At 40.1% G+C, this 24,587-nt stretch overlaps 1 protein-coding gene across 5 annotated transcripts in view; it reads right to left on the bottom strand.

Annotated features, from left to right (window-relative positions):
• Nucleotides 1-24,587, bottom strand: part of JADE1 (jade family PHD finger 1) — a 66,126-nt gene that overhangs the window by 26,823 nt on the left and 14,716 nt on the right. For 4 of the 5 annotated variants that reach the window (XR_004000593.1, XM_030564102.1, XM_030564099.1 and 1 more), the window contains exons 3-6: nt 10,363-10,445; nt 10,170-10,244; nt 6,773-6,930; nt 433-620 (exon numbers count right to left, since the gene is read on the bottom strand). Coding sequence is in view for 4 of the 5 variants with exons in the window: in XM_030564102.1 (XP_030419962.1) it covers nt 433-620; nt 6,773-6,930; nt 10,170-10,244; nt 10,363-10,445 (504 nt within the window). In the remaining variant the exon portion in view is untranslated. The remainder of the gene's footprint in view (nt 1-432; nt 621-6,772; nt 6,931-10,169; nt 10,245-10,362; nt 10,446-24,587) is intronic. The other variant, XM_030564101.1, reaches the window with a different exon arrangement.

A 24,587-nucleotide genomic window follows, 5' to 3' on the forward strand; every position in this document is an offset into this window, starting at 1 on the left:
ACAGATTATTTAAATCAAAAAAGGATGGCTAGTCAGATTATTTAAATTGTCTATTTTGATATTATTTCCAGGGAAGTAAACAACGGCAACAAAAGGGTTATTTGAGGGAATTCTTGTGGGTGGGGAGGAAGGGGGCAAATTCTGATCTGGTGTAAACAAGTGCAACACTGCTGACATTAATGGAGCTATGCATAGGGTTGATATTCTCCACAGATCTAGCCCATAGTAGCAATGCCACCTTTCACTGAGGGCTTCTGGGGATAAGAGTTTAAAGGCTAGTGGTTTTTAAAAATAAGATCACAAATAAACTACATCCTAATTTACATGATTTACACCCCCCTCTCCCTTTCCAGTTTTCTCATCCACAAACCCTGCACAGAACTGCCAGCCTACTTCAGCAGCACGCGTAATTTTACCAGAGGCTTCTCTCACCCATCTCTTTCAATTCTTCATTGGCCAGTTCTAACCATGTTGCATCCACATCATTGAGGTCATAGCGACACACACTGTCCGCCAAGGTTCGAATGTCAACATATCCCAGCTCAGGAGGCTCAGAACCTGAAGAAAGGATGTATTTCCTGGGTCTTGTAAATGTGACTGCTTTTGTCTCAGACACAACCCTGAAGAAATAGTAAATACAGATGTTACTTATACCAGGTTTTAAATCCCTTAGCACAGACTGGGAAATGCTTAATCCTGCTGTGTGATTAGTGCCTGGGAGTTAAATTGCACTTCCTTTTTCTACGCAACTAAAAATCCCCAGCAATCTTGTAGCATCAAAGTCCCGCAGCACTGCAGGAAGTAAGGATGGGTACATAAAACAGAGAAGGAGTCATTCAGGTATCATTTTAAAGTGACTGGCAATACTACATAAAATAATTCACATTTTTTAAATCCCAGTTCATTAAAAGACTTACAGGTGGATCTAAGAGAAGAGAGATTACAAATCATCTCTAGCAAGAGGACATGGTACTTGCTACTTTTAAATGGACATGCTTTAAAGCCACATAGGCCATACTCTGTTAATGTGATGACAGGTACTATGTGCATGGGAATTAAATTTAAAATAATAGCTATAAACCAACTTACTGAACACAACTCAATTAAATTCTATAGGATGGTTTAAAAATTCCAAACACAGGCTAACATTCTCTATTAAATTCTATTGTTTTTACAGTAATTTGTATAGATAGCTATAATTTTCATTTCTGTGATGTCCTAAATACCTTTCCACAAGGAAATAATCATGACAATTCATAAAACTGTTTATAATCAGTCCCTCCATCACTTACCTGCTCAGATTTAAGTCCAGGCTCTCAGGGATTTGCATTCCCCCCTGCAAAATCACTAAAACTGGACTGAGCCAGACTTTAGAACAAAATCCATCCACTGTTTTTAAATTCAGCTGCAGCTGTCGTATGTCCTTATATGGTTTGGTGGGGTCACCACAGTGGCAAGCCAAACCTAATTAAAGCATATTTTGGTTGCAACCACGTTGAAACTGTGCATAAGCACAGTTGTTAAAAGTTAATTGTAAGGAATTTGGAAACAGAGCAAAACATTTAAAACAGTGTAACTTGCTCTACACTTGAGTTGCCTGGATTTCTGTGACTATACAAATCCAGTAACTAAGAAAGAATGCATATGCAGTGAACAGGGGCAAAGGTGTATTCCATTGCATAGCTGGAATAGTAGCCATGGAGCAGCTGCGCTGCTAACACCTTGCTTTCAGGTAGCAGGTTCCATATGCCCCATCCATATCAATGTTCTCTGGAAGTTCACAAAGGAGATTCCACAGTCTCTCCTTTATTATTTAACTCTAAGCATTCTGAGATTTGATTTGTATGAAAGATGCTACAGAAAATAAAACTTATATCTGGATCAAGTTCAGGCAATGCACCCAATCTCCAGCTGGGTCCCCAGATCACGGCAGCGTCACTAGTGCTAGTGTGAGGGGTGCTCCAGTGCCTCATGGTGTGGAGAATGAGCTACTTCATGAGAGAGCTCCATGGGGGAAGTAGCATGTCCGTCACTCTACTGTGACCTCGCTGACACACGGTGCATGTTCTCTCCTGTTCAACAAGAACCCTTGATCCACTATCCCTATATCTATACACATCCAGTTCTGGACACATTTATCTAGTCCAGCCTCCATCATGGTACCAAACCAGTCCTGGTACATCATAGGAATCTGAAGCAGAATGCATGGAAAAGCCATACGCTTAATCTTGGGCTTTTCAGCAGGGGAGGTATCAGTCAGTATATGAATGGCCCCTGGTATCTTGAGCCAGTCCTGGCTGTATTATACTGAATAATACTGTACTGCAATATTATATACTACATCTCACAGGGAAACTGTTTTAGCCTGACCACTGCTCTCCAAATCTTCTACACACAAAATCCCCTACTGTGGGGAAATTATAGCTATCTAAGCAGCATCCTGCCCATGCTGCCCAAAATAGTGCCATGCTTCGATAACATGGTGATGGCACAGCACAAGAACCAGAACTGAATGAACAGACTAGAACAGGTAGTTTGGCTTTCAACAGGTCATTCTCATAGGACCTGCAAAAGGCAATTTTTTTATCTTCATGATGTAGAGTAATAAAATAATAATTACTGTGTACACAAAAACATTTAATTGAGTCATCAGAATGAGCACGTACTAGCAGTGAGTTACCACATGGACATATTGCTGTAACCCTGGTTCTTTCTCACCCCATCCCATCTCTACTGTTTGTTACCCTAATTGGTTGCATCAGTGCAGTGACTCTGTCTCTTGCTTTCCTCCTACAAAGCACCTTGCTCACTTCTGAGCACCGTAATAACAAGAATAATTTTTCTGTGAAATGTATTTCCTCCTACTCTGCATCAACTGCCAGTGAATGTCATTAGTTCACTTTACAGTCATGCTTCTCTCTTCCTAAAATTATGCCCAAGATCATTACAGCATTTTGGTATTAACTATGGGATGGATTAATGAGCAATAATAACCATTTTGCTCCCTTCCTCTAACCCCAACCAACCCTAATCTGTCCCCTACACATGTGAAGAGCAGCAGGAAGAGGGAAAAAAAAAGATGCTTCCAGAATCCTCATGAGGAGCAGGGGTGGAGAGAATCAAACGACTCCACTCCTTCCTGTAAGAGGAAGAGGTGAGAGAAGGTAGGCAGGGCAGAGGGCTCTTTACATAGCGTTAGTATTTTCCACCTCTTGTGAGGTTATACGGTATTTTGATCTGAAAAATATGAAAACAGGGCACAGCAACACACAGCAGGGAAATCAAATTCTGTAGCAAAACATCACCATCCCCACAGAAAGGGAAAGATGGGCAGAGGGGCTGGTACAATGAAACAGTGGATTTTTTTAACTGCCCCGTATCCCCTTTCTCCTAGAAGCCCAGCTGTGCTTTAAGCAGTAACTGCCAAGTCTCACTTCCTATTATAAAAACTAAAGAGGGAGCTATCCACTATTTCCTATTTAGTTTTATAACAGAAACTGAGCTGGGCCACAACTTGCTGCTGAAAGGGAAGCCGGGCTCCTGGGAAGTAAGAAGAGTGAGAAACAACCCAAAGAGTCAGAAGAGCGGCAACTCAGATCAGTGGCCCAGTATCCTGTCTCCAACGGTGGCCAGCATCAGATGTTAGTATAAAAACCCAGTACAGACAATTATGCACTAACCTACCTAGGGGGAAAGTTTCTTCCTGACTCAGGCAGTTAGTGGTTAGTTCATGTCCTGAAACATAAGGGTTTATGACCTTTATAAAAACTGTATCCTATCTAAAGTAACTGTGGATATTCTTGTTGTTCATATAAATATCTACCGGTAAGTTCGCCAATTCTTTTACTATCAACTATTTTGCACAGTGGAAGGATACATTACATAAGCCTTCAGAAAACTGTTTACTTTTTTTTTTCTTTTTTTTACAGTAAGCAGCCAGGCTCTAACTGCAATAAGCCCTTCATTATTAAGCTACTGGGGCATTTTTTACATGGTTACAGACACTTGGCCTACAGCCTCATAGTACACCCAAGGCATGACAAACAGACTGCTAATGCACACTCCACTGTGAGTTATTACAATAGGCTAATGAAAGTGACCCAAGTAACTATAGGCCTGTTAGTTTGACATCTGTAGTATGTAAGGTCTTGGAAAAAATTTTGAAGGAGAAAGTAGTTAAGGACATAGAGGTCAATGGTAATTGGGACAAAATACAACAGTGGTTTTACAAAAGGTAGATCGTGCCAAACCAACCTGATCTCCTTCCTTGAGAAGGTAACAGATTTTTTAGACAAAGGAAACGCAGTGGATCTAATTTACCTTGATTTCAGTAACGCATTTGATACAGTTCCCCATGGGGAATTATTAAATTGGAAAAGATGGGGATCGATATGAAAATTGAAAGGTAGATAAGGAACTGGTTAAAGGGGAGACTACAACGGGTCGTACTGAAAGGTGAACTGTCAGGCTGGAAGGGGGTTACTAGTGGAGTTCCTCAGGGATCAGTTTTGGGACCAATCTTATTTAATCTTTTTATTACTGACCTTGGCACAAAAAGTGGGAATGTGCTAATAAAGTTTGCGGATGACACAAAGCTGGGAGGTATTACTAACACAGAGAAGGACCGGGATATCCTACAGAAAGATCTGGATGACCTTTAAACTGGAGTAATAGAAATAGGATGAAATTTAATAGCGAAAAGTGCAAGGTCATGCATTTAGGGATTAATAACAAGAATTTTAGTTATAAAATTGGGGACATATCAGCTGGAAGTAACGGAGGAGGAGAAGGACCTCGGAGTATTGGTTGATCACAGGATGACTGAGCCGCCAAGGTGATACGGCCGTTAAAAAAGCTAATGCAGTTTTAGGATGTATCAGGCGAGGTATTTCCAGCAAAGATAAGGAAGTGTTAGTACCGTTATACAAGGCACTGGTGAGACCTCATCTGGAATACTGTGTGCAGTTCTGGTCTCCCATGTTTAAGAAGGATGAATTCAAACTGGAATAGGTTCAGAGACAGGCTACTAGGATTATCCGAGGAATGGAAAACCTGTCTTATTAAAGGAGACTGAAAGAGCTTGGCTTGTTTAGCCTAACCAAAAGAAGGTTGAGGGGGGATATGATTGCTCTTTATAAATATATCAGAGGGATAAATATCAGGGAGGGAGAGGAATTATTTAAGCTTAGTACCAATGTGGACACAAGAACAAATGGATATAAACTGGACCCTAGAAAGTTTAGACTTGAAATTTGACGAAGGTTTCTAACCATCAGGAGTGAAGTTCTGGAACAGCCTTCCAAGGGGAGTAGTGGGGGCAAAAGACATATTTGGCTTTAAGACTAAGCTTGATACGTTTATGGAGGGGATGGTATGATGGGATAGCCTAATTTTGGCAATTAATTTGGCAATTGATCTTTGATTATCAGCAGGTAAATATGCCCAGTGGTCTGTAATGGGATGTTAGATGGGATGGGATCTGAGTTACTACAGAGAATTCTTTCCTGGGTGCTGGCTGGTGAGTCTTGCCCACATGCTCAGGGTTTAACTGATCGCCATATTTGGGATCGGGAAAGAATTTTCCTCCTGGGCAGATTGGCAGAGACCCTGGAGGTTTTTCGCCTTCCTCTGCAGCATGGGGCACAGGTCACTTGCTGGAGGATTCTCTGCAGCTTGAGGTCTTCAAACCACAATCTGAGGACTTCAATAACTCAGACACAGGTTAGGGGGTTGTTATTGAAGTGGATGGGTGAGATTCTGTGGCCTGCATCGTGCAGGAGGTCAGACTAGATGATCATAATGGTCCTTCTGACCTTAAAGTCTATGAGTCTATGAACAGGTTTGCATAGCTTGCTACTCCAGAAGGCACATGTATCAACTCTGACTACTAAATAAATGTATATACATATATAGTCCATGACCAAAACTTCTGCAATTTTGAGTTTGGTTCAGAATGTATTCTCCTTAAAAAAAACAATGATCTGTGACAGTTCTTGCTTTTTCCCACCCCATTTTATCTTCTCGCAGAATTCAGCCAATTAAGCTATTGAACAGTGAAAGCTCTTCTGGGTAAAGATCATCCTTTTGTTGTGAGTGTGTACCAAGCCTAGCACAATGGCTCCCGTTCCATGACTGGGGCCTGTAGGCACTGCCACAATACAAACAACAACAAGAACAGTTACATGCATTAATGAATCATTATAACTGAGTACAATGAAGTTACCTTACAGAATAAAAATGTTTGCAACAGGTCCCTGCCCCAAGGAGCATACTGTCTCATTTGAAACAAGACACAACATGCAAGTGTAACAAAGAGAGGGAAGATTACGGTAATTACAGTAACAAATGTGAACACTCACATTTATGTAGCTTAACTATGTGCCCAACCTGACAGCTCTGAATAATTTGAAAGTTTTTTAATCTAGCTACAGTGTTGTACAGCAAGGTAATTTAAGTTACAAGTAAACAGAAAAAGGTTAGAAAACTTCATAAAACCAAAATTAAAACCAGCAATTTTCTCCAAGGTCTGTAATTTAAATTTGGCTCCTACATTCATATTCAACTACCTAAAAAGAAGTGGCAAGATTTTCAATAATGCTGAGCACCTGAAATGCCCACTGATTTCAATAGGAGGCAAAGGATTTGTCACAACCTTTGAAAATCAGGCCATTTCTAACTAGATGCTTAAATATTAATTTAGAGCCTAGGCATTCAGATGTATAACTGATGGCCTAAGTGTATATATGTTTGTTTATATTTCTCCAAACTATACCTGGCTACTGGTTCAGGGATGGCCCCCGGGCTAACTGGCACCTGAACTCCCTTTTCCCACTCCTGCCTCCAGGGGTCTGCCAGCACATAGTACTCATCAGGGTTCAGTTGGTAGGAGTCAGGTAGCTTCATGGCAGTGATCAGGTCCGTTCTGAACACCTGCAAAGAAACCAAGCAAGAGAAAGAACAGAGACACTGACATTTGATATTTACACTCTATGATTCACAGCTCCAGGGTAACCATGGACCAGTGCATAACAAGGTCACTGTACCAACACAAAAGCCTATTACAGGACAGCCATTTAACTTCACCTCAGGGGGCAGAGAGAAGGGGACACAGATATAATGGACATAAGGCTGACAGCTCTATGACTCCTAATGTTCACACTGTGAAAGAGGCATAAGCCTGAGTGGTGCCCCATGTCTGTAACTCCCCCTAAATTTAATGAGAATTGCAGGTGCTCAAAGCTTCTCACGATCACGCACCAAAACTGTAGCATTACCTATCGATAACAATGGACCCAATCCGGTTCCATCTGAGCACTGTACCAACACTCCCACTGATTTAAACAGGACCAGGACTGAGCCCTGTGCTTTTCAAATTACGAGATCCCTGACTAATCCAAAAGAATTCTAAAAATCCTCTGTGGTAGAAAACAAGGTATGACTGTAACGTGACCAACTGCAATAGCAAATTCTAAGCAAGGCAGCTTGTCTTGATTTTTTTTTTTAAATTACCTTAAAGATCAACTAAAACGAGCTTCAGACTAGATCTCTTGGGGCATCTCCACATTCAGCACTAATGTTCGCTCATCTACCATCTGCACTATAACGCATACAATTCCATTTTGCCTTTTTAAGGCATCAGCCTCTAAAACCTGCAGGGTGTCTGGCGAGTTTGGGGTTATCAGCCATAAACAAGCAGGGATGCGGTCTTTAACAAGCCATAGAAGGAAATAAACATGGATTCACCCTTGTGAGGAGTATGCTGTGCTGCTGCTGTGGCAGCTCCATTCTGCCTGCTTTGCCACTGTCTCTCAGTGAAGCAGAAACTGAAGGGTGATATCACAGGCATGAGAATAGCAAGACAGCACTTGCCTTCACATCTTCCAGCACTCTCTGCTCCTTTTACCCCCAACCAAAACTGCTACGTAACAGTAATAACTAATTCTTCATCCTTTTCATCTCAATAGCACTTTACATACATTAACTAATTAATGCCACATGCAAAGGAATGGATGTGCAACAGGTTTTAAAGCAAATAAGCAATGAAAACAAGAATGTAAGATTGTAAACCAAGCCCTTTGCCAAACAAAACAAGGGAATCAGCCCATCCAGCACCAGCCAGGAAAACCACAAGAAAAGTCCATATGCAAACTCATCAGTTTATGGCAGGTACAGTCAGCAAGGCACATATCCAGCTTCATACTGTATAGTTATGAAGTTTCAGGCAGATTTTCAGGAAGGGAAGACACTGTTCCTAGATTCTCCAAACATTGCTAATGATGCAAATTTACTTCACACTTGCTACTCTTGTGCTGAATCCCTAATCCAACTTCCATATTGGCTGTTTTGTGTTAGTATCTGACAACAGTTGTGTTTGGCTGTGGATAAAGCACAAATCTGTAAGGTATGTGCGTCCACTGTGGTTACACAAATCATAAGGCTGCCTTCCCTGGGGATAGTGGCTTCTTTCATATGCCATTAAAACACTTCAAATTACAGTAAGTCATCTATGATTTTTCTACATGTTTTAGGGAACCGATCATTAGTCTGATCATTAGGGAAAAAAATATCTACAGTGAAATACAGTATAAAAAGTCTAGCCACATGATACGCCCGAATGTTTTTTTCCCCACTCTCTCATTCTCTCTGTTATGCACTGGATTTCAAATTGGGGAACATCCAAGTGTTACTTATTTTTATTTTTCAAAACTGTTTACACCCAGTGATGACATTTTTTTAATTTCAGGTGCACATCTGCATTTTTGTAAGAATAAATCCCATTACAATTAAGTATTAATTTGTAAGTTTCTCAAGAAAAGGATGAATATAGGTAATGTAATACAATAAAATGTTTTTTTTAAAATCTAAAACATCAGTCCTGTGAGGTTGCAATCAAGAAATGAAACAGAATCCACAAAACAAACTCACTCTCCCAGTAAACTAGCAGAGTCAGCCGTAGGATTTTGTACTTCTAGTGATTTGAGTAAAAAACAAGATATGAACATTTTTCAGTCTGATAGTTTGTGGCTAGTAATTTGTAAGAAGTTGTTAATGGAATACTTGACCATCAAGAAAATCCTTTCCAAGACTCTCTGCCTTGTGTCACTGTCCTTGCTGCTCTGCTAATTTCTGATGCAATCAATGTGCCTGGAGCAAAAGAAGTTTACAAAATCATTATCGCTGAAGAACTGGCACATAGCACTTCAGAGATAGAGAGAGGGTGAAATCCTGGCCTTGCTGAAGTCAATGGGAGTTCTGCCACTGACTTCAAATGAGGCAAGGATTTCACCCTGGGAGTTTAGTGTCACTTATCTGCTGGCACACTGGAAGACAATACAAGAAATAAGAACAGACAGGAGCTTGGGGGAAGCAAAAGAAAGACCTCTCAGACTGGGAAGAAAGGCAAAGGGAGGGAAAAATAGAATATTGGAAGAGCCACAGGTTAGTATGTGTGTGTGAGGGGAGAAAGAAACAGCACAAAAATAGGATTGGGCCAAGAAAGACAAGATCAGGGTTTGAAAAGTTATCTCTGGTCATTTACTTGATGGTCAAGTGGCTCTCTTGTTGTGTTTTTAATACACTGAACAGCGTACATAATTCCCCCATGAAAAACTGTTTATCCCTGGGGAGAAGGAAGTACACTGTCATCATGAAATCTAGCTAAATATGTCTCTCCCCCAACATCAGCCACTGAAGCATTTAAAGTACTTTGACATAGTGAAAATGACTTAACCCAATAAATTTCACCTTCTGAAGCAAATACCTTGTTTTCAGCCACAATGCAGTCTGAGGTCTAATGATTGTCTCAGACCAGTTCAGGCAAGGGCATCTGCAAACTTTTATGCAGTGGGTCATATGCATTTGGTGCCTACAAATGACCCACCCAAAAAGTTCAAATTGATTTACATTTTCTTCCTTGATTTGAATTCCTCAAAGCACTGCATATGAAGCTTAAGAGAGATAGATGTCTGGTTTGACAAGTCTGTTAACAAATAAAAACTATTAATTAAGGCCAAATAAAGGCTATGAAACGATTAAAAATAAACTTTTACTGTTCACCATAAATCAAGAGCAAATAACCCAAACCACTAAAAGAAAGAAAGAAAGAAAAAGTTTCAGAGCTATGTTGGGCTGGTACCAAACTAGCCCAATATTCATGGCTAAAAACTAACTTGGTGCTGGCAGTGACTGTGGTAGCAGCTGAACTCCCTGATCTCCTGGCCAGAGGAAAGGTTGCTGGGTGCCAGCTGAGATGGAGCAGAAAAGGAAAGAAAATATGATTAGGAAGAAATCTATTCTTTAACAAGGCATGTGTGTGTTTTACTAGACAGAGGTAGCAATATGCAAGTACAATTCCAGAAATACCTCAGAAGGTTTTCGGTCTTCATGTCTAGAGCATGAATTCCTCCGGTGTCGAGATCTGGAATGCTGGGACCAGGTGGACAAGCCTATGGTATAAAAAATGATCAACTGAAAAGAGTGCTTTCATCAGTCAGAAAAGGACTTTGCTCACACTGTTCACACAAGTAGGACAGTTGACTTCAGTGATACTACTTGAGTAAGTAGAGCAAGATTCAGCCTTTTATCACACACCTCAAAAAGACTGTTTCATAATGGACAAGCAGGGGAAAACTGCTGGCTCAGTCTAGCACTTCTGTGCTCACTTCCATGTATTTTTTTTTTATCCCGACAGCTATATTTATTGGCTTCATAAAAATGACACTTTTATAGGCATCATATTAGAAAATCTATGGCACAACAGTTCTTTATTTGAACAATACTGATCCAAACACAAATCACTTCCTTAGGATTAAAAACTAGCTGGGATGTCTGTGGATAGCCTGAGGTGAAATCTTGAAAGCTAATGTACTGATGGCCCAGCACATCCATGCAGAACATACTCTGTCCCCACAATTTCTCTTAGGATGGAGTTCTTTTCAAGGTGAAACAGAAAGCCATTCCACACCCAGGAACTGTAAGACTATATGACGTGTCTGTCTGTCTTCTGGCATGAGGAGATTACTGAGCAGCGTCATGGGGTTTTTATATGTAGAATTCTTCAATCAATATACTCAGGACCAACTATTTCCCCTTGTCCCAGGATTCTTCAATACAGAGTGGATGCCTTTATCTGCTTTTAGGAAGATTATTCTATCTGAAGTCAGGGAGAGCGGGGAGAATGTATCCCACTAGAAATGCTATGACACCACAGGACCAGCACAAAACCTGTGACCAAAACCTGCTTATGGTGAGCCAGTGCTGATCAATTTAATCAAATGACACTTTATTGGCATGGCAAGGTACACAAATGTTACTCAAGTCAAACTATATGACAACGGTGAAAGGAAGAGACAATAGATTAGCATGATAGTGATTAACAAAGGAGGAGGGAGGACTGGAAAATGAAACACAGACGTTGACAGAAAGGATGTAATGGGGAGATCAGAGTGTCCACATAACCAGCACTACAAAGATCCCACAGTTCTGAGCCTTAACCATTAACAAACAAACAAAGCGGGGTTGGCACAATGGCCTTAAGGTTAATACTCAGTTCTTTGCTGTCTCAGCCAGTAAGTGCTAGGAGCAATGTGTAGGCTTCAACTGCGGCCCATGAGAGCAGTATTGCCTCACATCACTCACCAGAAAGCTGCAGTAGTATGCCAGTAATATGGCAATGAACGCAGAATAAGAACAGGTCTTCAATCCTCCCTCTACTGGGAACACAAAATATTATTTTCAATGTAAACTGACTTCACAAGACTGTCACTCAAAAGAGATAATACATAGTTGCTGGACAGAAGCATCCACTAAGCTATAATTTTACAACAACATTTGGCCTTCCACAGTCTTCAGGTAGTAACACATTTGTAAGTCTGGTTTAAAAAATGCTCTGTTACAGAGTGGTAAACAATGGATGGTACATGGAAAGTTCACAGTGGCACAAGTTAAGCAATTGGATAGAAATCATATCCTTTAGGATAATCCCATCAGAAAATGATGATATAAAGGGACACATTCAATGTAAAAGCTAATAATTTTGGGGTCTGCAACTCTTTATATGCTCTCACTTGGGAGCATGGGCACTGCTTTGCACAGACATGGAACTGCAAACGCTGCTATTTATAATTTCCGGTCAAGAAAGCACAAGTGCATACACTCATACAATGGAGCACCCACAAAGACATATACTTGAAGTTGTTGCAGGTACATCACATGACCCTGAGTCCTTGCCATTGTTGTTTAGTTTTGTCTTATAATCACAGTTTGATACAGTATAATGTTCTTCTCTTCCTTGTGCTGCATGAAAGATCCACACAAAACAGAGGAAAGTAACTAAGGGTGATTCATTTACGTGCAGAAAGTCAACACAAGGTTTATGTACCACTTAAGTCTCCTTTAAAACCTTAAGTGGTGCACTGGTCTTCTGCTGGACCTTAGCACAGGGGAGAATTTCACTCTGACTGGCTATCCAAGGTAAACAGTGAAACCAACCATATAGAACTGACAAATGCACATAGCAAATTAATGGAAAAAAAACCACATTAAACTATTTTTCTCTTTAGTCCCTTTCAGTTATAGTATTTAGATGTTATTGTTAAAAATATAAGTAAAAATAATTCAGAGAAGTATGCTTTTCCAATTGACTGTGCCCCTGTAAGGTACACAGCCACACACACTTTTGTACCTAGTTGTCCAGATCCTAATAATTTTTCCAATCTCAAAACATTAATGTCTGATCAACTACAGTAAGAGCTATTGAAATATTTGACTAATTAGGTTGTTGCAGCAGCAATCTAGCAGAATTGAGATTTCTAATCCATAGGTGGATATGATTGCTGGTTTTGCTTACATATTGGGGTTTTTTGTGTTGGTTTTTTGCATTCAGGTACTGAATGACAAACTCCATTAACAAGATGATGTTTTATTCTGTAGCTTCTGCCAGTAACACAGCTAATAACTCTGGAATTTTGTTACAGTTGTTCACGAGTGATGCATGCATCTGGCAAAATCAGAACAGCAACAATGTGATATACTTCTGAATTTTTAACTGTGTGCTTTAATTCAGCTCTAGTGATAAGTGTACATCAATTGGCGATTGACAGTAACTATGCATATGGCTTTTTTCTAAACAAGCTGCTAATGGATAGTTTTTTCAGATCTTGTGTGTCCCCGTGGGAAGCTACTGGAGGTGGGTAGCAAAAATAATTATTGGCATATCTTCTGTCTCTATTTGTTTCATTAATATCCTTTTGGTTAATTCAAAATATTTCTCAGTTCTGTTACTAGCAGATGCTACAAAACAAAACATCATCCTAAATGTAATTCTGTTAATCTCAATAGTGCAGAACATTACAGCTAGGTCATTGACCTGACCTTAGTGCTGCATGGAGACTCAAATCCTATCACCATTTCCTAAATCTTAATACTACTTCCTAAATTGCTCTGACACGCTTATGTTAATATAGAAACTTTACACTAGATTCCCCATTCTGGGAGGAATAATTCAAATTAGACCAGACCACTACAGAGTATTTGTGGTTGATATTTTCTCCCAAAAATCTTATCACTTCCTAAAATGAAGGACAGTACAAAGTTTCTTACATAATTCAAGAATGACTGTTTCCTCCCAACCCTACATTTTAGCTGATAAATATATAGTGTAACCTTTTCATAACAGGTACCAGTGGGGCTTCTGATTTTTTTTTTCTGGCCAATAGAACAGGCTGTTTATTATACCATGCAATATATGTGGGGGAACTTCTGGCTGAATTAAGATTTTAATGACTGTCAGGACAGGCAACTGTAGTTAACAAGTGACCACTGGCATGCATTTCATTTTAATAGGGAAAAACATCCAATTAATGAATAAACAAACACATAATAAATAATTATTAAGCATGCAGTATAACAGATGCAAACATCAACAGATTTAGATAACATCATTTAGAAACACAAATGCAACAAATGAAAGGAGCAAAAGAAGTGACATAACAGGACTAAATATAACTACTCCCCATAATATGTGAAAGGAAAGATCTGATTCTACTCCTAATGAAATCAACGGCAAGATATCATTGGATTCAATGGAACAAGGATTGAGCCACAGCATTTCAACAAAGAGTGTTTGACTAGTTAAATCTGTCCATTCCTACGGTAACCCAGTAACAATAATATTGAAATTATCAAAAAAACCACAAAAGAAGGAAGCATGAAAGGCAAATCACTGAAAGAAAAAGTTCACAGGCAATTACAGATATTTCACTGATAAATGACCTGATTTTTATGTCCAATTACATGTACTGAAGGACATTCCTGGATTACAGGAAAGTGGTTACCTGTCATTGCTAAAATAAAAGTTGTGGAGCAGGTCTAGAAACAATGTGGTGCTTGTGTATCATATGCGCTGTAGATAAACTTAAGAACACATGAATCTGTATTTTAGAGAGATTCTTGGTATTTTTCAGACAAAACAAACCCTCAGTATTTAAGTCACACAACTTCTGTGTAACCAATGTACTTCCAAAAAATGGTCTTCTCCTACCAGTAATTCACACGTTTCCCCAGTTTCAGAGAAAAAAGCACAAGATAGTGACCGAGACTGGCAAGCCATCAAAGATCAAGACAATGTTTTACAGTTAAACTCCAGTCTTTTAAAAAAAAAAATCAATCAACCAAATCGAGATATCAAAAGTCTGCACCATTGGCGGTTTTACACATAAAGCATTCCTAACTAAACAATTTACCTTGGGGAAAATCTTTCCTGTATACTACATGAATTAATTCTATAACAGATGGAAGATTAATGACAAACGATAACTCCATCACAGTTGTTGTACATGCCAAAATCCACGTTCTATAGTGAATATGAAATACACAATTCCAACACACAGAGTGTAGCAGCCATTGGAGTGCATCAACCGGAGTATAGAAACCATGGAGAAGTAATGAAAATTGGAATCCTTCATCCTAACATCTCTTTCCTTCTACAAGTGGGCCAAATTGTTCTGTGGGCAGCTTGACCCTAAAATACATCTTCATAAGCCTGGTTTACAAGTTAATGGAAAATCTTTTTAACTAACGGAGGACCATGACATTTTATTATGGGCAGTGAGAGGATGGTCTGATCAAAGAACTGTATTTAACCTACAAATAAAATCACAGTTATACACTTTAAGTCTTCAGAACTAACAAAGCATTACCCAAAATACACAATCCAATCAGCATTAGAAAATCAGATATAAATATATACTTTCGATTAACAGACAATGCATGTATTCAAGCAGCTAACATTAACACCTACTGGGAGTTAAGCATACAAATCATTCAGGTATTACTGGGAAGAGAGACCTCTAGGAAACTCCTTTTTTAAACCAAAAAAAAATTTCTCGTGGGTGTCAGAGTGGGTTCTATCAGTCTGTTTGGGCGTGATCCAACGACTCCCACTGATGTCAGTGCAAAAATCCCATTGATTTTAATGGGAGGGGAATCAGCCCCTTACTTCAAGTCTGCATTTTGTTTTCCTTCCATCAGATAACTTATTTAACTCGGCATAATGAAAAATAAATGGACAGTCTCTGGTTAAGAGAAGCAAGGCTCTGGTAGACCACGGCACTGGAGAAACAAGGAATGAGGCTGATAGGAAGATATAAGTAGAGCAACTTTCCTATATTATCTTCAGAGACTACGTGCCTGACATTAGCCAAAGTCATATCTTTTTTTCGCTTGTACACTGTTAATGAAATTACAAAATACAGCTTCTTTAGTATTAGAAGAAAAATGTGATCAAGAAATTAGAGAAGAAACATGTTTCACACTTGTGAAAAAAAACAGAGTTTTTAAAAGAAAAAGAAAAAATGATTGTCTCTAACTATATCACTTTGTGAAATGACCACTCAAAAATATGTTTTGATTTTAGAAAGCCCACTAGAACAGAGAAGTCCTTAGCGCTACCAAAACACATCCAAAATCCTAGCAAATTCTCCCCATCATCCAATATTCCACTCAGCATGAAGATATTCAGTTATACTGTATATCAGGGGTTGGCAACCTTTCAGAAGTGGTGTGCCGAGTCTTCATTTATTCAGTCTAATTTAAGGTTTCGGGTGCCGGTAATACATTTTAACGTTTTTAGAAGGTCTCTTTCTGTAAGTCTATAATATATAACTAAACTATTGTTGTATTTAAAGTAAATAAGGTTTTTAAAATGTTTAATAAGCTTCATTTAAAATTAAATAAAATGCAGAGCCCCCTGGACTGGTGGCCAGGACCTGGGCAGTGTGAGTGCCACTGAAAATCAACTTGCGTGCCACCTTCAGCACCCGTGCCATAGGTTGCCTACCCCTGCTGTATATAATGCATAACACTATTGTAAAACCACCTGTAAGGCATCCAGCAGTGTCCCAAGAGAGCAGGAGCTGCTACAACCTCTGAACACTTCAAAGCTTGAGAACACTGGGAGTCCGAACACACTTTTCCTACCATAAATACAACTCTGCTACATCACTAAACCAAGCAGCACAACAGTGCAAAACATTTCTGACATGGATGCTTGCCTGGCTGCTGTTTTTGCTAAGCACTGGCATTTCCAGCTGCCTACACTTTTTCCAGACTCGCTTTGAGGTAGAGTAGACACTGCTGCCAACACCACACTCCGTCAGAAAGATCTGCAGCCTGAGAAGTAAAAGGAAATGCTTAGTCTCCCTGTCTGCTGCCTGAGCTGACACTCTTCACAGTAAAGCCTTGTTTCGGGCATACCTCAACTGGCCAATGGTCAAACTACAGGATAAAGATCCAATATGAGGGGCACAAAGTAAACAGCAGAAGAGTTTCTGAGGCTAATTTCCCCATTCTACTTAGTGAAGACATAGCTGCACATGTATAAGTCCTCATTTCATTTCCTATATATAGGGCCCTACCAAATTCACAGCCATGAAAAACGCATCACGGACTCTAAAATCTGGTTTCTCCCCATGAAATCTTGTCTTTTGTGTGCTTTTACCTTATGCTGTAGAGAGTTCAGAGGGGGAGACCAGCATTTCTCAAATTGGTGTCCTGACCCCATAGGGAGCAGCACGGGGTCACAAGGTTATTTTAGGAGCTTGAGGTATTGCTACCCTTACTTCTGTGCTGCCTTCAGAGCTGGGCGGTTAGAGAGCAGCGGCTGTTGGCTGGGCACCCAGCTCTGAAGGCGGCACCCTGTCAGCAACTGCGGAGAAATAAGGGTGGCGATACCATACCATGCCATCCTTACTGCTGTGCTGCCACCTTCAGAGCTGGGTGGCCGGAGAGTGGCAGCACTGACTGAAGGCCCAACTTTACAGGCAGCAGCACAGAAGTAAGGGTGGCAACACCATACCATGCCATCCTTCCTTCTGTGCCACGGCTGGCAGTGGCTCTGCCTTCAAAGCTGGGCTCCCAGCCAGCAGCCACTGCTCTTCAGCTGCCCAATACCGCCGCAGGCAACAGCAGTGCAGAAGTAAGGGTAGAAACACTGCAATCCCCCTATAATAACTTTGCAAATGCCCCCACGACTGCTTTTTGCGTCAGGACCCCTACAATTACAACACTATGAAATTTCAGATTTAAATAGCTGAAATCATGAAATTTATTATTTTTAAAATCCTATGACCGTGAAATTGACCAAAATGGACCATGACCATTATCTGTGCCAGGGGAGATAATGGAGCAAGTTGTTAAGGAAATCATCTGCAAACACTTGGAAGGTGGTAAGGTGACAGGGCATAGCTAGCATGGATTTGTAAAAAACAAATCGTGTCAAACCAACCTGATAGCTTTCTTTGATAGGATAACGAGTCTTGTGGATAAGGAAGAAGCAGTGGATGTGGTATAACTAGACTTTAGTAAGGCATTTGATACGGTCTTGCATGATATTCTAATCGATAAACTAGGCAAATACAATTTAGATGGGGCAACTATGAGGTAGATGCATAACTGGCTGGATAACCGTACTCAGAGAGTAGTTATTAATGGTTCCCAATCCTGTTGGAAAGGTATAACAAGTGAGGTTCCGCAGAGGACTGTTTTGGGACCAGCTCTGTTCAATATCTTCATCAATGACTTAGATATTGGCACAGAAAGTACGCTTATTAAGTTTGCAGATGATAAACTGGGAGGGATGCAACTCCTTTGGCGGACTGGGTCGTAATTCAAAATGATCTGGACAAATTGGAGAAATGATCTGAGGTAAACAGGATGAAGTTTAACAAAGACAAATGCAAAGTGCTCCACTTAGGAAGGAAAAATCAGTTTCACACATACAAAATGGGAAGAGACTGTCTAGGAAGGAGTACAGCAGAAAGAGATCTAGGGGTTATAGTGGACCACAAGCTAAATATGAGTCAACAGTGTGATGCTGTTGCAAAAAAAGCAAACATGATTCTGGGATGCATTAACAGGTGTGTTGTGAACAAGACACGAGAAGTCATTCTTCCACTCTACTCTGCGCTGGTTAGTTCTCAACTGGAGTATTGCATCCAGTTCTGGGCACCACATTTCAAGAAAGATGTGGAGAAATTGGAGAGGGTCCAGAGAAGAGCAACAAGAATGATTAAAGGTTTTGAGAACGTGACCTACGAAGGAAGGCTGAAAGAATTGGCTTTGTTTAGTTTTGCAAAGAGAAGACTGAGAGGGGACATGATAGCAGTTTTCAGGTATCTAGGTGTCATCAGGAGGAGGGAGAAAACTTGTTCACCTTAGCCTCTAAGGATAGAACAAGAAGCAATGGGCTTAAACTGCAGGAAGGGAGGTTTAGGTTGGACATTAGGAAAAAGTTCCTAACTGTCAGAGTGGTTAAACACTGGAATAAATTGCCTAGGGAGGTTGTGGAAACTCCATCTCTGGAGATATTTAAGAGTAGGTTAGATAAACGTCTATCAGGGATGGTCTAGACAGTATATTTGGTCCTGCCATGAGGGCAGGGGACTGGACTCAATGACCTCTCGAGGTCCCTTCCAGTCCTAGAATCTATGAAACTATTAATGAATTTGGTAGGGCCCTCCCTATCTATGACTACTAAAGAAGTTAATATTCAGTCCAGTGGTCTAATTAAAAAAAAAAAGACTGAAAATGAACAATATAAAAGGTATTTAACATGCAGTTTGAAGACAAGTGCCTCATTTTTCTCATCTTTCATCACCATTTGACTCAGTTCTCTCCAGAAGCTATTTTGCAGACGTTATTGTTCCAGAAAACATAGATCATCTTCTGTACTGCAAGTCACCTAGGCCAAAACTTTCAACTGTGAGAGCCTAAAATCAAACATCTAAATCCATATTTAAACACTAAACTAAAAAGACCTCATTTTTGAGGTGATGATAATGGGATGTCAATGGAAGTTGTGCATAGTGCTGAAAATCAGGTCTTGGATGTCTCCGATTGTGCTCTCAGAAATTAAGATACCTGTAATTATGGGTCAATTTTGGACATTGTATCCAAACAGTTTGGTTAGGTATAAAATGGTTGTAAGCACACCGTTAGAGTTGGAAATCTCTTCACTTTGCCTAAGTAATAGGCCCCCCATATAGGGGGAAAGGATTCTATGCATCTCAAACAAAATCCCCTTTTGTCATCTGACAACATATTTGTTTCGGTTCCTTTCCAGATAATTTCTTATAATGACCAAATATCCATTAGTAGTAGCCACATTCTTCAGATGGATTCTTCATAGGGAAGTTAGGATACACATTGACTCCTCATCAGAACCTATATTAAGTAAATCAGTATTGTTTACCTTGGATTCTACTATGTCCTGGTTACCTATAGGGACGACCAGGACTTTGATATTAGAGTGCAATTCTGATGACATTGCATTTCAGCTTGCGTCTCCAATCAAAAGAACGTCTCATTGAGATCCCAGATCTGGTGTTAATTAGGTATTAGCTCGAAATCCTTTGAATCTTTTCTGTTTCTACCTTGCGGCTTTAATGGCCTGTGTTTCTGCAATGACAACATGTGCTGAATATGCCTCTGATTTTGCTTCCACGTTAGATAGTGTATATCAGTGGTCCCCAACCTTTTTGTGTGGCGGGCGCCAGACGAAGGACCGTGGCGGCGGCTGAGCATCCGCCGAAATGCTGCCTAATTTCGGTGGCGACACCTCTCAATTACGTCGCTTGTCGGTGGCAAGCGGCGTCATCGAGAGGCGTCGCCGCCGAAATGCCACCGAAATTCAGCAGCATTTTGGCGGATGCTTGACCGCCAGCCAGGACATGGGCACATTTAGATGCCCCCGCGGGTGCCATGGCACCCACAGGCACCGCGTTGGGGACCGCTCGTGTGTATTGTAGAGTGCTCACCATTAACAGCTTCAATATGTACATCTTCCACAGAGTTTCACATCTTATCTGAAGATGTATAGGGCAGGGAACATGGCTTCTTAGAAGTGCCTAATATGTTTTTGGGCACTGTAACATAATAAACAGTAATCTGAAAGACTGCACCTTCAAGAGCATACTGCCTTTATGTAGTGTGCTTGGACATCAGCTCAGTACTATTGAGAAGGACAAGCACCATATAATGGATCAGCCATCACTATGGATACAACTTTGCCATGGTAAAAATAAATAAAATTCATGGCATAATCATGGCAAAAAATAGATAATTCACATGGTGGTCACGGCAACCGTGTGGACAATGCCGGTTAGTTCACTTTGGTCTAATATTCCTCTTTGAAACAGGACTAGAACAAATTAAATGAATTGTTAATGCACCACAACTGATCCAAGCAAACAGACTGTTAATGCGTGGCAATAGGGTCCATATAAATGGCAACATTCAAGGTTTCATGGCAATGGTAACCGCCGTGACATAATTGTATCCTTAATCATCAATGTGAGTTTTCCTTACAAGACTCCTATTCAAATACTGAGCATACCCAATTTTGTTTAGGCTGTAAGATCTGACAAGATCACATAGCGATATGGATGCAAATATAGATGGTACTCAAATAGACACTGAAAATCTGCAATTAAATTAACAATAAAACTTCAGAAACACAAGGTAGGTAAGGTAGTATCTTTCATTGGACCAACTTATTTTGGTGGAAGGGACAAGCTTTTGAGCTTCACAGAGGTTGGTCCAATAAGATATGTTACCTCACCTACCTTGTCTCCTCATATCCTGCAACCAGCATGTCTATAACAACATTGCAAATAAAGTGTCAGAAATTACTGCAGTGGAATTACATTACAATAGGAAAGAACTAACGTGGGCCCTGTGAGTATGAAATGTCCCTCCTTTTAGAGGAGTGGCACAAAATGAGATATGTGCATATGCAAGGTCACGTGTACATTGTCAAAGATAATAAAATATTCAGATGTATACTGCTGAGAAGGGACAGAACAGGAGGGGACCTGCGTTAACTTACTGTGGATAGTGTATGTTCACCATTTTAGCACCGCACGTAGTGTAATTGTGTGAAATTGCTGTAAAGACACCATAGGGATCATACAGTTCAAGAGCAGTAATTGGACAGTTATTGATGACATTTTATTTGTGTGCAACATAAACATTGATTAGAGAGGGGTGGCTATTGCTTTTTATGTTTTGATGATGTGTGTTTTTTCACAGCAAGGATTATCAGATCATAATATGCCACTACAATTATTATTATTGTAATGTGCCAGCTGAGATGAGGTTGATGGATTAGCAAATCCTCCAGAAGAAAAAGCATGAGAAAGGGGACTTGGATTTGTGGAAATGTGTCTCAGGTTGTATTTGCATCCAGACCTTTTATATAGGTAGGGCCCTGCCAAATTCATGGTCCATTTTGGTCAATTTCATGGACATAGGATTTTTAAAATTGTAAATTTCATTATTTCAGCTATTTAAATCTGAAATTTCACAGTGTTGTAATTGTAGGGGTCCTTACCCAAAAAGGAGTTGTGAGGGGGTTGAAAAGTTATTGTAGGGGGAGGGTTGCAGTACTGCTACCCTTACTTCTGTGCTGCTGATGTTGTTGGCGGCGGTGCTGGGTAGCTAAAGGGCAGCAGGATCGCGTGCTACTCTTACTTCTGCACTGCTGCACTCTCCAGCCACCCAGCTGTGAAGGCGGCAGCACAGAAGTAAGGATGGCGTAGTATAGCATTGCCACCCTTATTTCTACACTGCTGCTGGCGGGACACCGCCTTAGAGCAGGGTGCCTAGCCAACAACCACTGCTTCCCAGCCACCCAGCTCTGAAGGCAGCTCAGGGCAATACCTTAACCCCCTAAAATAACCTTGCGGCCCTCCTACAATTCCCTTTTGGGTCAGGATGCCCAATTTGAGAAACACTGGTCTCCCCCATGAAATCTGTATAGTATAGGGTAAAAGCACACAAAAAAACAGATTTGAAATGGCTGTGGATTTGGCAGGGCCCTAGTCATAGGGTTATAGTTTCCCTATCACTCAAACCGTATCTGGTATTATGTTTCCCATTCTCTGAGAATGCATTTATACAAAATCTGAACTCATCGCCTTGCTTTTATGTATTAATTTAAATGCAAATAGTTACACCATAGTCTGTTGATTTTTAAAATATAAAAAATATTAAAACACAAACGCTACCTTCACATTTAAGTCTGAATGAGTGGCAAATGCTTGTTTTTCATTAATTATTATTATTGCCTTGTGAATACGTAGGCTTCTGCACTCAGGAAAATAAAGCACCTATTCCCTTTAAAGGTAAAAGCTATTAGCATGGGCATTAGTGGACAAATTAGGGTCAGCACTAAAGGGTCATCAGTGGACAAGTTAGCCCCAAATTATAAACACTCGGGCTCAAACTGAAGCCAAGATGCCTGGCCAAGCTTTCCCATTGTGTTGTCTCTTGAAAATCCCACAACCAAAGGTTGAATAGTCTAACAGTTGGGGGCCCGATCCTATCCATTAATCGGATGGGAATTTTGCCAATTAGTTCAGTGACAGCAATGGCAAACTCTAAAGCTGTAGTACTGCACCATGCAATGTGGCATGAGTGCATGAAGCTCACTGGAGGTCAAGAGGCACTAGTGACTCTGATGAGCAGCAGATGTTAGGCAAGAGGATTCCAACTAAGTGTTGATTAAAATTTTAATTTTTCAATTAGAAGACAGCTGTTTGAAGTGCTTAGAATAGATTTAATTGTCTTGTGCTTCTGGAGTCTTTGAGGAGAAAAATGATTTGTAAAAAGCTTGAAATCTTTCAACAAAAATGTAGAGGCCAAAAATCAGACAATTCTCTACCTAGCACTTTATCACACAGGAAGGCTCTAGCTAAACTGCAGAATAAATGCTTTTCGCAAGTACTACTAGCGAAGCGGATCAAAGAGATTGCTGATAAAATAATTGTGTGTCTGACTCTGGAAATTAAGATAACAACAATAGACATTAATAATCTGACCAATGAGGTCAAAGCCTGAGGAGAAGGTGAAGCAGAGAGAGTAAGATCTCTTATCTCACTCACTGACAAATTTACAACTTGGAGAACAAGACCTAAAACTATGATTTTTCAAACATTTACTACTGCTTGTGACGATTATATTAATTAAGAGAGTAGCCAATGGTGAAAGAATGGATGCATCAGTGCCAGAATGTCAATCATCGTGCTTAGTATGTGGTCCCAGTAACTCACTAGGATCCTCTCTCTATTCCATGGCTTTCTGGTGGGTCGAGCTACTTGCAAGAATGTTTTGGAAATTAACTAGGTCTATGAACTTCCAGAGTTGGACCATTATGGTCGCTCCTTGCCTGGAAACCAGGAAGATCCTGACTTCGCTTAGGAGATGGGTATATGTCCAGAATAAAACGATGTTTCTTGCAGACAGTCAGAAAATGAAGCCCAGCTGTGAAGAGCTGTGTGTGTATACACATACAGAGATTACCTAAGACAAAACAAATGTAGAACGTGCAATGAGCTGGTTTGGGCCACTACATCAGAGGGGATGTCCTCATGGACGCTGAAGCCTCTTAGGATGACAAGCCAGAGATTTTATCACTATGTCACACATCATCTCAGATTTTATGGGAAATTCTTGATCTGAGGTCTACAGATTAGCATAATGCCTATGTTGGATTTGTGTCTCAAACTACAAAGTAATTTTAGACAATAGTAAAGAAAAGCTCGAGTGAAGCCAAGTGAAGCCTGCAAAGAAAGTGCAACAAAAGCAAGAGAGAAGAAGGAAGTGGTATATACTTGAAATAATATTTGGAGAAAATATTAATAAAATCTGACAGGTATTAATCAAAAATTTTAACAAATACATTTTGAACTATTTGACAAGATCTATTACTAAGTTATACTTTATAAATTTGTTAGTTAACACTGCGTAATAAATAGTACGTTATTACTTTTTTCCTTTAAATCACAGTGAGCATAAAAATACAGGTATTTTTTATCCTAGCTAGCTGTCTTAGACCTGTGACTAGCATGTATCAGACTCATTTTTTGAAAAATGAGTATAATTATTAGAAAAACCCAACTTCACTTTTGAAGAGATAGATATTCCAATTTATAAAGCCGTGATATAGTTAGATAAATAACAACAACAGATGAGTGAACTTGTTCTACTGAATTTCAGACCCAGTCAACTGTCACAGTTTGAAACTTCAACTC

Source organism: Gopherus evgoodei, chromosome 5 (assembly GCF_007399415.2).
Source record: "Gopherus evgoodei ecotype Sinaloan lineage chromosome 5, rGopEvg1_v1.p, whole genome shotgun sequence".
NCBI lineage: Eukaryota > Metazoa > Chordata > Testudines > Testudinidae > Gopherus > Gopherus evgoodei.